Here is a 13,342-nt window from a genome sequence, read left to right on the forward strand (position 1 = left end):
GGTAGGTATTCTCATCACTGGAATTCTGTAAGAAGTCACATTTTTCTGTGAGTACATAGATCCTTCAGAAGCATAATAAGATAAGTTTTTTTCTGTGAGTACATAGATCCTTCAGAAGCATAGTAAGATAAGTTTTCAGGTTCTCTGCTAACTAGTAAGCAGGGACGTTCATTTTAACTAGCTCTTGTAAGTGTGTCAAAGGCATTCTTTTGAGGAGCAAGTATATGAAGAAATCATGAATTTTAAAGATGATCATAGAGACTTTTTTTTTTGAGATGCAGTCTTGCTCTGTTGCCTGGGCTAGAGTGCAGTGGCATGATCTTGGCTGACTGCAACCTCTGCCTCCTGGGTTCAAGAGATTCTTTTGCCTCAGCCCCCCAAGTAGCTGGGATTACAGGTGCACGCCACCACACCAGGCTAATTTTTGTATTGTTAGTACAGGTGGGATTTCACGACGTTGGCCAGGCTGGTCTCAGACTCCAGACCTCAGGTGATCCACTTGCCTTGGCCTCCCAAAGTGCTGGGATTATGGGCATTAGCCACCACGCCCAGCTGAGACTTTTTATAAAGAACCATTTTTACGTTAGACATGGGTCAGAGGTTGTGAAATCTAAGTTTGATAATTTTAAATAAATTATCTTTGAACATAAAGAAAATCTGTAAAAAAGAATAGTTTTTTGCCATATGATTTGATGGTATTAATCTCGGTAGTAATTTTTATTACTAGATTTAGACTAGTTTTTTTTGTTTTTTTTTTTTTAAATTTCTTCTACACTGCTTATAGTCTTGCCCTTTGTTACCTTCTTGCAGTTTTTATTTGGTAGACTTTGTAACAAAGGGCAGAGTTTAGTTCTTTTGGCTATTAACTATGTCAATAACACAATAACAGATAGGCCTTTCAAAAGCAGAGAAAGAAAGATAATCGAAAGCCTTTTGGTTTCATAACTATTTCTTTTTTTTTTTTACCTTAAATTTCTTTATAATTTTTAGGACATGCTTCTATAATGTAAAGTTGAATTGACACATTAAGTAAAATTTACCCATTTTTCCTATTCAATTGTGTTAATTAATGGTATAGCCACATTTTAAAGTTGGAGGACGATGAAGCAATGTGTATTCTGCCTTTTTCCCTAAGAAAGATTAAAACTATATTGCTGCTAAAATACCTGTAACTCATTCTTTAATTAAAATAATTTACTCTTTTCATTCAGACTTTAAAAATTTCATTGCATATTGTGAATATGGCAAAGTTTACAGTGCAGTTTTAGAGGTAAACCTAAAAATATCAAGATACCCATAAATTGAAAATTTGATTACTCTTTTGAATTATTTTTAGAGTTTAGCTTTATGACTTTCAGTCAATAAAATTGCATGTTTCTAAATAATCTTGTGGGATAGTACATTATCCCAAAGATTTGATTATTGCATTTGGGACTTATTCTAATTTTAATAATTTACTAATTGAAGCACTTGTTAAATTATCTCCTTAAATGTAGTCTTTGTCATTTTTTTTTTTTTTTTGAGACAGGGTCTGGTTCTGTTGCCCAGGTTGGAGTGCAGTGGTGCATGCCTCAGCCTCCCAAGTAACTGGGATTACATGGGCATGCCATCACGCCCAGCTAATTTTTAGTAATTTTAGTAGAGATGGGGTTTCACTGTGTTGGCCAGGCTGGTCTCAAACTCCCGACCTCAGGTGATAAACTCGCCTCGGCCTCCCAAAGTGCTGGGATTACAGACATGAGCCACCGTGTGCCTGGTCTGTCACTGTCATTATTCTTTAGAGTATAAATCTCATTTTGTGTCTTTGCAGTCAGAGGTTTCAGCAATCTTATTAATTTAACTTATATTTTATAATGAATGATGTTTTGTAGAAAGTGACTTTTCATAATTTTTAAGTTGCCCCATAAAATATCACTGAGACAGTTGATTGAATAAAAAATTCTTTTAATGCCAGGTATGGTGGCTCATGCCTGCAATCCCAGAACTTTGGGAAGCCGAGGCAGGCAGATCACCTGGGGTCAGGAGTTTGAGAACAGCCTGGCCAATATGGCGAAACCCCGTCTCTACTAAAAATACAAAAAAATTAGCCTGGTGTGGTGGCATGCACCTGTAGTCCCAGCTACTTGGGAGGCTGAGGCAGGAGAATCACTTGAACCAGGGAGGCAGAGGTTGCAGTGAGCCGAGATTGCACCACTGCACTGCAGCCTGGGTGACAGAGCAAGAATCGCTCTCTCAAAAAACAAACAAACAAACAAACAAAAACTATTTTAGCATAATAGAATTATGTTTTGTAGAAAATTGCTTTTCATAATTGATAAAGTGTCCCATAAAATGTCACTGAAAAACTTGATAGAATAAAACATTATTTTAATATAACATAATAGGATTTTAGCTTTGAGGGAAAGTAATGTGGTTTGAGGGGTGGGAGAAATGCATGTTTAATTCAATAAGGTTTATTTATAGATGTATAAAATTCTCTTTTTTTGAGGCAGAGTCTCTCATTGTCGCCTGGGCTAGAGTGTAATGGCGCCATCTTGGCTCACTGCAACCTCTGCCTCCTCGGTTCACGCCATTCTCCTGCCTCAGCCTCCCGAGTAGCTGGGATTACAGGTGCAAACCACCACACCTGGCTAATCTTTTGTATTTTTAGTAGTGGGATTTCACTGTGTTGGCCAGACTGATCTCAAACTCCTGACTCCGTGATCTTCCCACTTTGGCCTCCCAAAGTGCTGGGATTATAGGCATGAGCCACCATGCCTGGCCAAAATTCTATTTTTTTTTTTTTTTATACAAATTTAGTCTATCTTCTGGGGATTTCCAGAGTATTCAGCTAACATTTGAATAATGTACCTTATGTCTGTTGAATTTAAAAAGAGATGGGTATCCTCAACCTGGCTACACATTAGAATCACTAGGGGATCTTGTAAAAAAATACAAATGCCCCAGGATGACCCCAGACTAATTATTTCAAGATTTCTAAGAGATTGGGATAATAGCTGTAATACAGGGAGGATTAGAGGATGGTCCCATTAAAGATGGAATCTCGACCGGGTGCGGTGGCTCAAGCCTATAATCCCAGCACTTTGGGAGGCTGAGACAGGCGGATCAACTGAGGTCAGGAGTTCGAGACCAGCCTGGCCAACATGGTGAAACTCCATCTCTACTAAAATACAAAAATTTAGCTGGGTGTGATGGCAGGCGCTTGTAATCTCAGCTACTAGAGAGGCTGAGACAGAAGAATCACTTGAATCAAGGAGGTGGAGGTTGCAGTGAGCCAAGATCACACCATTGCACTCCAGCCTGAGCAACAGAGTGAGACTCTGTCTCAGAAAAGAAAGAGAAAGAGAGAGGAAAAAAAGAAAGGAAGGAAAGAAAGGAAAGGAAAGAAAGGAAAGGGAAGGGAAAAACGAAAAGGGAAGGAAAGGAAGGAAACAAGGAACCTGAAAGTTGCCATGGCTGAGGGTCTAGTCCAAGGGAGGAAGGGAGGAAGGGAGAGAAGGGAGGGAAAGGAAGGAAGGGAGGGAAGGGAAGGAAGGAAACAAGGAACCTGAAAGTTACCATGGCTGAGGGTCTAGTCCATAGCTCAACAACTCTAGAACACCAAGAACACCTACTCTCTGAGTACTGAGGGTTGGCTTTTGTTTTAAGGTTTCACTCATGGTAAACATCTTTTGCACATTGAAGGGGAAAACCAATGCTAGTTTCTTAGAGTAAGTGATAGGCTTCTAGTGATCAGCATACTCAGGACTGATATCTAGGTCATTCTTCAAAAGGCTTAAAAGCGCTTGGGAGACTGAATTAATGATCCTGTTGTACAGAGAGTAGAGCGTTGGGATTTGGATGGCTTTAAGAAGATGTGGTCATTTTGGACCAAAAAAGCCTGAGAAATTTAGTCTTCGCTTTCTCCGAGTATATCTACACCTTTCCAGTATATTTTCATCATCTGGAAATGATGTCTCTCACTGAGGAAAAGTGCTGGATAGACCTAGAAGAATTATTGTGCTTTGGATGCTGCTTTTCTGGTGTCCATGCAGCTTACCAGATATTTCTGTCAAAACATTCTTCATTTGCTTGGGTTACAATATATTAAGTTAGCATAGTTAACTTATAACTTTAGACCAGGGATGTGCAATCTTTTGGCTTCCGTGAGCCACACTGGAAGAAGAATTGTTTTAGGCTGCACATAAAATACACGGATACTAACGATAGCTGGTGAACTAAAAAAAAAAAAAAACGCAAAAAAAATCATAATGTTTTAAGAAAGTTTATGAATTTGGGCCAGGCGCAGTGGCTCATGCTAGTAATCCCAGCTAGTAATCCCAGCACTTTGGGAGGCCGAGGTGGGTGGATCTCTTGAGGTGAGGAGTTTAGACCAGCTTGGGTAACATGGTGAAACCCTGTCTCTACTAAAAATACAAAAAGTTAGCCGATCATGGTGGTGTATGCCTGTAGTCTCAGCTACTCGGGCAGCTGAGATAGGAGAATTGTTTGAACCCCAGAGGCAGACGCTGCAGTGAGCAAAGATCGTGCCACTGTACTCCAGCCTGTGCGACAGAGTGAGACGCTGTCTCTATAAAAGAAAAAAAGAAAAAAAAAGTTTACGAATTTGTGTTGGGTATTTAAAGCCATCTTGGGCCACGTGTGGCCTGAGGACTGCAGATTGGACAAGGTTGGTTTAGATAACATCTTCTCTGAGGGTAGGTAGTAGTTACCTAGACTGAGATTTGTCTGTGTCTGCTTATGTGTGTGTGTGTGTGGTCTGTATCTCATGTAGGTACACGTGCACCATTTCTTGTATTTCAACATTGGTGTAAGGGAGATAATTTTGCAAATGGCTGAGATCATTCTTGGTTTGTGTATGTTTAAAGTTTCTTCCTCAGAGAATAACCTCTTCAAAAGGGTGGAGGCAAGGGCTGAGAAACTTCCTATTGGGTACTGGGTGACTGGATCAATAGAAGCCCAAACTTCAGCATCACACAGTATACCCTTATAACAAACCTGCACATATACCCTCTGAATCTAAAAGAAAAAGAAAAACCAAAGAGAGTAACCTCATCAATTTTGGATGTGTCTTGCTTTGGCTACTGTGTCTTCACTATATTAACTACTGACATTCTGGTTTGTTGACAGAATAATTACTCGGTTGATACTTGCTTAGTGCCAACGGATACTCCTTTTATTTCGTGCTGACATTTCAAGTCCACAGTTTACTCTTTTACCCTATGGGGCGTGAGAAACCCAGATGCTGAATTTAGTAGCCTTAAAAATAAGGATGAAGTTAAGAAAGAGATCTTTTAATAAGCCTTGAGAAATAGAGATGTTGCTTGCTTGTCAGGATGTGGTATGTGATTGGCTTACTAGATTCTGCTAACTGAAGTCTTGATATTACAGCAGTGTGGGATGGTGTAAAGGGTGCTGATTTATGTTTGAATTATTTCTCTGCCATTTGTTAGTTGTGACTTGGTCACATTAAAGTAAACATTTCTCCTGGTTCGAATCTGATTCTCAGAATTATTATTATAATTCAAATATGTTACAACAGATATTTATAATAAACAATAAAACATTCCTCCACATGGCCCTAGCCTCATAACAAATGTTTCCTTTAGCAAAAAGAAATTTTGTGATTAAAGCATTCCTTTCACAGTACATTCAGAGGAGCAACAATCAGATAATTTACTCCAAGCTGTAAAATTAAATTATAATCACTAGAACCAGTTATTGTTAACACAGTTCATTCTGTGTAATCTCTCTCAACAACCTCCTCCTGCACGTACAGCACAGTGGGGAATGGTGTTGATGAGCATGTCTCAGATCAAAATCCTATGAGAGTTGCTGACTACCGTAGACCACTGATGATCCATCTTATATCTGGTTTAGAAATAAAAGCATGTCGTTTGAACAATAATTTTAGGGTTTTGGCCAGGCACAGTGGCTAACACCTATAACCCTAGCACTTTGGGAGGCTGAGGTAGGTGAATCACTTATGAAGGTGTCTGAAATTGCTTGAAGGTGAGAATTGCTTGAACCCGGAAGGTGGAAGTTGCAGAGAGCTGAGATCATACTGCTGCACTACAGCCTGGGTGATGATGGAGTGAGATTCTGTCTCCAAAAAAAAAAAGGAAAGAAAGAAAGAAAGGGAGGGGGGGAGCGAAAGAGCCCGTTCTGGTATCTTTTTTTTTTTTATTCTGGGGAGACAGAGTCTCACTCTGTTGCCTAGGCTGGAATGCAGTGGTGCGATCTTGGCTCACTGCAACCTCCACCTCCTGGGTTCAAGCAATTCTCCTGCCTCATCCTCCCAAGTAGCTGGGATCACAGGTGCATGCCACCAAACGTGGCTAATATTTGTATTTTTAGTAGAGATGGAGCTTCACCATGTTGGCCAGGCTGGTCTCGAACTCCTGACCTCAGGTGATCCTCCCGCCTCGGCCTCCCAAAGTGCTGAGATTACTGGCATGAGCCCGGCCCGTGGTATCATATTAAACATACTGTGATTAGCACACACAGAGCTGACTTTATTCTTTTTAATATCTGCAAAATATTTCAAATCTAGAAGTACTTTAATTTATATGATCAGTCACCAATTGATGGCTGTTTAAATACCTTTTCAGTTAATTTACCTTGCTCTTTAAATTTGATGATTCTAAATTGGCCCATATTTATGAAGGTGTCTGAAAGTGATTGCCATTTCCTACTTTACTTTTGTGCCCTGTTAGAAATACTACGCTACCTTATTGTTAAAGAACAGGCATCATAATTTTATTCTAACTTGAGTTTTCTATTTCATTTAATGAAAGCCCCTAGTTTGTTTGTTTGTTTGTTTCCTTTATTTTTTTGGAGACAAGATCTCGCTCTGTTGCCTAGGCTGGAGTGCAGTGTGGTGTGATCATGGCTCACTGCAGCCTCAATTTCCTGGGCTCAAGAGATCCTTCCATCTCAGCCTGCTGAGTAGCTGGGACTACAGGCGTGCACCATCATGTCTGGATAATTAAACAAATTTTTTTTTTGTAGAGATGAGCTCTTACTATGTTGCCCAGGCAAGTCTCGAACTCCTGGGCTCAAGCCATCCTCCTCCTGCTTTGGCCTCCCAAAGTGCTAGGATTATAGGTGTGAGCCATTGTACCCTGACCCCTAGTTTTTAATACACAATTTATAGGTAATTGTATGAAATTTTACATGAAGCTCATGTAAAATAGTCTTCAAAATGAGAGAACGCTTTTAGAGCTTTAATATACTTGAAGCTTTTCTAGGAGTGTATATACATTTTTTAAAAGGATTCCTTTTATTTTATTTTTTAATTTTTGAAGATGGTATTTCACTCTGGAGTGCAGTGGTGCCATAACGGCTCACTGTAGCCTCGATCTCGCAGGCTCATGTAATCCTCCCATCTCAGCCTCTGGAGTAGCTGGGACCACAGGCACACACCACCATGCCTGGTTAATTAAAAAAAATTTTTTTTTTGTAGAGACAGGGTCTCACTATGTTGCCAAGGCTGGTCTCAAACTCCTGGGCTCAAGCCATCCTCCTACCTTGGCCTCCCGAAGTGCTGGGATTACAGGCATAAGCCACCACCTCACCTGGCCACAGTGTGTATACATTAAGTATGTAATTAATGTAGATCCTTCAGAGAGTGTATTATGAACGTCAAATCTTAAAATTATTGACAAATTGGAAATAGGATATTATCTGATACTAGTGGAGATCAAATTAAGAGTTTGTGATTTCACAATATTTGTTTCTTTTGATTACAGATTATTGAAACTATGCCAATGACTGAGAAAGTTGAAGAATTGCTGCGTGTCATAGGTCCATTTTATGAAATTGTCGAGGACAAAAAGAGTGGCAAGAGTTCTGATGTAACCTCAGGTTGGACTATTTTACCTATTTTTAAATTCATCAACTGATACATTATGCACATACTAATATTTGTATGTCTGATTTTTTTTCTTACTTTCACACGCCAGTCCGACTGGAGAAAATCTCTAAATGTTTAGAAGGTAGGAATCATGAAATCATGTAAAAGTTTTGTTTAAAATTTGCATGTCAAAAGAATTCTGCACAAACTTATAGAACTTACAGTCTTGTCACCCAGGAGTTTTCATTCCAAGCAAACACATTGTATGAAGTTCCAAAACATTATAAACCCTTAAAATTTTAACCCTAAAGTTGTAAGCTATTAAAATACACCAGGTAATTTACTTAGTATGTTCAAAATTATAGCAGAATTCTTGGTTTTCTTTTGATAGATCATGTTTTCTATTTTGCTTTGAGAATTAAATTAATAGTACATTGAATTCAATGATTTACTAGCTAATTTTAAAATGGATATGTTGGCCAGGTGTGGTGGCTCATGTCTGTAATCCTAGCACTTTGGGAGGCCAAAGCGGGCAGATCACCTGAGGTCAGGAGTTTAAGACCAGACTTGCCAACATGGTGAAACCCCGTCTCTACAAAAAACACAAAAATTAGCCAGGCATGGTGGCACACACCTGTGATCCCAGCTACTTGGCAGGCTGAGGCACAAGAGTCACTTGAACCCAGGAGGTGGAGGTTGCAGTGAGCCCAGATCACTCTGCTGTACTCCGGCCTGAGCAACGGAGTGAGATGCTGTCTCTAAAAATGGATGTATTTAGAGTATGGTTTAACTGTAGTATAGTAAGCTAATGCAAGACAGTTAATTCATTTAGCTTTTTCTTCTTCTTCTTCTTCTTCTTCTTTCAGTTCAAGCATCTCTGCATGGATTGCAGGTTTCTTTTTTTTTTTTTTCTTGTAGAATTTTGTCTTCATGTACACAAAGGATTGAAAGGATTATGTTTTGCATATTTGTAGGAGTTGAATAAAATGCAAGATTTGTGTATTAACTAAACTTTTGATCTTGAAATTTTTTTAGAAAGCAGGGTGAAATGAGACCACAAGAGTCAATTTACGAGAAAATTGTATACCCTTTAAATAAAAATTGCCTGGCATCCCCTTTTTTACCTTGTCATCCCTATTTATAAGACATCTTTTAATAATTGACAGTAATGGCAGCATTTCAGAATAGTAATCTTCCTGTGCTGAAATCAGTCCTTGTACCTGTCACGGTAATAAACTATGTGCAAGTAGTACTGACTGCTTACTGTGCATAACTCTGTCACATCATTCTACATCTGATTTGCTTACAGAAGTCAAATATTAACAAGTAGTCCTTCTTACAAGGCATGCTTATTCAATTCAGAAAAAACTAAATGTTATTTGAGATGGAGTCTTCCTCTGTCACACTGACTGGAGTGCAGTGGTGCCATCTCCGCTCACTGCAACCTCTACCTCTTGGGTTCCAGCGATTCTCCTGACTTAGCCTCCCAAGTAGCTGGGATTGCAAGTGTGCACCACCATGCCTGGCTAATGTTTGTATTTTTAGTAGAGCAGGGGTTTTGCCATGTTGGCCAGGCTGATCTCGAACTCCTGACCTCAGGTAATCCTCCCAACTCAGTTTCCCAAAGCGCTGGAATTAAAGGCATGAGCCACTGTGCCCTGCCAGAAAAAAAAATTAAATGTTTTCAGTATGTCAGGCATGTTAGGATGCAGAGGGAAATAATTGCAGTGGTGTCCAGCCACTGGCCAGAGGCAGATATTTAAACAGCTAATTATAAAACGAAGAAGAGTAAATAATAGTAATAAAGGTGCAGGCTCACAGCTTCCTAGCTATAACTTAAACTTTTTAAAATCTTTGAAGACCAGAAGTTTTTTGGTAAACTCATTTGGCAGCAAAACCTGTCTGATATGAACTAAAAATCTGGGGAGCAAAATCTGACCTAAAGTAAAACGAGGGTATTTTGAGTCTTTGTCCTCTTTAGTGTAACTATTTATATGTTTTGCTGCAAAAATCATATTTTCTCTTTTTAGTGAGAGCTGCCTTAGATTCTATTGGATGTGTTACATAATATACCAAATGGCATATGTACCATATAACCTTTGCAAAATTAGAAAACTTGAGATTTCAAAACATATCTGGATCCAAGGGTTGCAAGTAAGGGATTGCGGACCCTCACCCTAATTTTTTTAACCTGAGCCATTCTGGTGGACATTTAGGTTATTTATTCCTTCAGATCTTCAGAAAATACTGCTGAGAATGACCATGTACATCTGTCATTTCATATATGTGAAAGCATATCTTTAAGAAATATTAGAAATGGAATTAAAAATGTTTGATGTTTGTAATTTTGTAAGATATTACCAAATTGCAAGACAGTTTGCAATCTTGCCTTTTTTTTTCCTAAACAAAGCATTTTCTTAAAAGTAGCCATTTAGGTCCAATAGAACAGATGTATCAGTTTTACATGGCCATTTTCAGAATATACATATACAGTAAGTTTTGAAATTAGAATGATGAGTCCTCCAATTTTGTTCTTTTTCAAGATTGCTTTGGCTAATCTTGATCCTTCACATTTTCATATGAATTTTAGAATCTGCATGTCAATTTTTGCAAAAATGCCAGCTTGGATTTTGATAAAGATTGCAGTGAATTTGCAGATCATTTTGGGGAGTATTGTCACTTCAAACATATTGTCTTTCAATTCATGTTCTCAAAACAGTGTCCAGTAACCAACAGCATTAGCAACAAATGTGATCCTTATAGAAATTCGGAATCTTACATCACCCTAGACCTACGAATTCAGAATCTGCATCTTAAATAGCTCTCAGGAGGTTTGTATGCACATTAAAGTTGAGAAGCTCTGATGTTACTCTCAGGATATAGCCTTGGCCACTTGGACAATTTGCTTTTCTAAGTGATTGATCACATCAGTGGATACTTTAAGAAAAAACTTAAATATCACAAAGACATGATAATTTGAGTTGTGCACCTGAAGCCCTAAAGGTAATACTGGAATAAAGTTTTTAAAATGGACTCCAACTGTAATATTAATGAGATTGTTGGTAGAACCAAAAGTGTACTTTAGTTTTCAGCATGCTAGCATATAGGAAGTATCTCTTCATTTGCCATGTATGAAGATCCATTGATCTCTAACTTTATTTTTACTGATATTAACTTAAAAATAATTTACCTTCTGCCTGATTCAGAAAGGATTTAAGATAGCTTGATCATAAGGTGATAATTGAAGGAATTTGTCTATGTAATATATGTATGTTTATGGTCAAAGAAAATAATACTATTATATATATATAACTAACATTTTAATTCACAATTATTTTGTTAGTTATTTGTAAATTGTATTAGTATTACTTGGAAATTATGGTATAATTGTATATTACTACATTGTGACTAAGTGGTCATTTGATGTTTTAGATCTTGGTAATGTTCTCACTTCCACTCCAAACACCAAAACTGTTAATGGTAAAGCCGAAAGCAGTGACAGTGGAGCTGAGTCTGAGGAAGAAGAGGCCCAAGAAGAAGTGAAAGGAGCAGAACAAAGTGATAATGGTAATGTTTGGATAATCAGTTAGTAATTTTACAATAAATAAACTAAGTGGGTATGAAGACATTTGGGCTGATTTGGTATTATAGAAGATTGGAGCAGGAGGTGGGATGTAAGCTGTTGACCTTATAACCCGGTTTGCTATGGACTGAAAGGCTCTGCTACAGAGACAGGAACAACCAACCTTATGCATAAATGGAATAGGTGTTAACTGAAGGTTGACAAGAATAGGCCACTCCTCCAAATGGATGGCCTGAAATGCTGCATTAGACATGTGCTATTTTAAGGTGTTGTTTCCACCATGAATCTGCATAAGTTACTAAGGACAGGAGACAAGTTAGACTCTCAATATCTTACCAAAAATAGAATGGAATCCAGAGAATAGGATACAGGCATAAGGTTTTTTTTGTTTTTTGTTTTTTTTTTGAGATGGAGTCTCGCTCTGTCGCTCAGGCTGGAGTGCAGTATTATGATCTCGACTCACTGCAACCTCTGCCGCCCTCTGCAACCTCAAGCCGTCTTCCTGCCTCAGCCTCCCAATTAGCTGGGATTGTAGGCATGCACCACCATACCCCACTAATTTTTGTATTTTTAGTAGAGACAGGATTTCACCATGTTCATCTCGAACTCCTGACCTCAAGTGATCTGCCCGCCTCGGCCTCCCAAAGTGCTGGGCCTATAGGCATGAGCCATCGCACCCGGCCTACAGGCATAAGTTTTCATGAAGAAGGAACATTGGAATTATGGCTTAGAGCATTGAGGGCTCTGTTAGAATACCAATGACACATGGGAAGACTGTTTTCAAAAGGGGAGGCAGAAAGACACTACAACAAACTGTGGCCAGGCACGGTGGCTCATGCCTGTAATCCCAGCACTTTGGGAGGCCGAGGCGGGCAGATCACCTGAGTTTGGGGGTTTGAGACTAGCCTGACCAACATGGTGAAACCCCATCTCTATTAAAAATACAAAAATTAGCCAGGCATGGTAGCAGGCGCCGGTAATCCCAGGTACTTGGGAAGCTGAGGCAGGAGAATCACTTGAACCCAGGAGATGGAAGTTGCAGTGAGCCAAGATCATACCATTGCAGTCTAGTCTGGGTGACAGAGTGAGACGCCGTTTCAAAAAAAGAAAACCAAAAACTGCGTAACTTAGTTTTGCCTTCCCTTTCCAGTAAGGTATGACAAAGAGCGCCTTCTTTAAAGGTCCTTTTTATCAGCTACGTGGACCCCTTTGCACTGCTAGGTCTCATAGAGCAATTTGCTTATGCCTAAGGGAGTAAAAAGACTTTGAGAGATTACTTTTTAAAAGAAACTGTAGAAGATTGACAGGGAACTGAAGCAATTTTGAAGCCAACATAGTTTGGGTGAGCTCTCAGCCTATAGTAAACCCCATTTCAAGGAGCATGCCTTCTCTTTGATCCAAGTAGGAAACCCTTCAAAGGGACTGTGAGGTTAGGGAAATGACAGCTGGATGTTAAAACATGGTATGCAGAAGGTAACCTACTGTGAACTTTTATGAATCTCTCCATTTTCTCATAAAAGATAAGAAAATGATGAAGTCAGCAGACCATAAGAATTTGGAAGTCATTGTCACTAATGGCTATGATAAAGATGGCTTTGTTCAGGATATACAGAATGACATTCATGCCAGTTCTTCCCTGAATGGCAGAAGCACTGAAGAAGTAAAGCCTGTTGACGAAAACTTGGGGCAAACTGGAAAATCTGCTGTTTGTATTCACCAAGGTATTGTCCCCAAATAATTCTGTGTCCAGCCTCTTTTCTATGAATAGTCTTTTAATAATTACAGGATCTTTAGGATCAGTTTTGAATTTAAAAATCTCTTGTTTAGTAATATCTTAGGGCTTATGAATGTTATAAAGGTTTATAGTTTTGAAAGAGTGTTAATTAGGGCCAGGGTTATATATG

The 13,342-nt window shown here is 38.9% G+C and overlaps 1 protein-coding gene across 16 annotated transcripts in view; it reads left to right on the plus strand.

Annotated features, from left to right (window-relative positions):
• The window catches only part of ACBD5 (acyl-CoA binding domain containing 5), a 61,000-nt gene that overhangs the window by 11,036 nt on the left and 36,622 nt on the right, over window positions 1-13,342 (plus strand). For 7 of the 16 annotated variants that reach the window (XM_023194657.2, XM_023194659.3, XM_023194658.3 and 4 more), the window contains exons 5-7: window positions 7,752-7,866; window positions 11,288-11,422; window positions 12,959-13,159. In XM_023194657.2, the coding sequence (XP_023050425.1) occupies window positions 7,752-7,866; window positions 11,288-11,422; window positions 12,959-13,159 (451 nt within the window). Of the gene's footprint in view, window positions 1-7,751; window positions 7,867-7,964; window positions 7,998-11,287; window positions 11,423-12,958; window positions 13,160-13,342 lie in introns of all 16 variants that reach the window. The other 9 variants (XM_023194652.2, XM_023194654.3, XM_023194655.3 and 6 more) reach the window with 3 other exon arrangements.

Source organism: Piliocolobus tephrosceles, chromosome 9 (assembly GCF_002776525.5).
Source record: "Piliocolobus tephrosceles isolate RC106 chromosome 9, ASM277652v3, whole genome shotgun sequence".
Taxonomy (NCBI): domain Eukaryota; kingdom Metazoa; phylum Chordata; class Mammalia; order Primates; family Cercopithecidae; genus Piliocolobus; species Piliocolobus tephrosceles.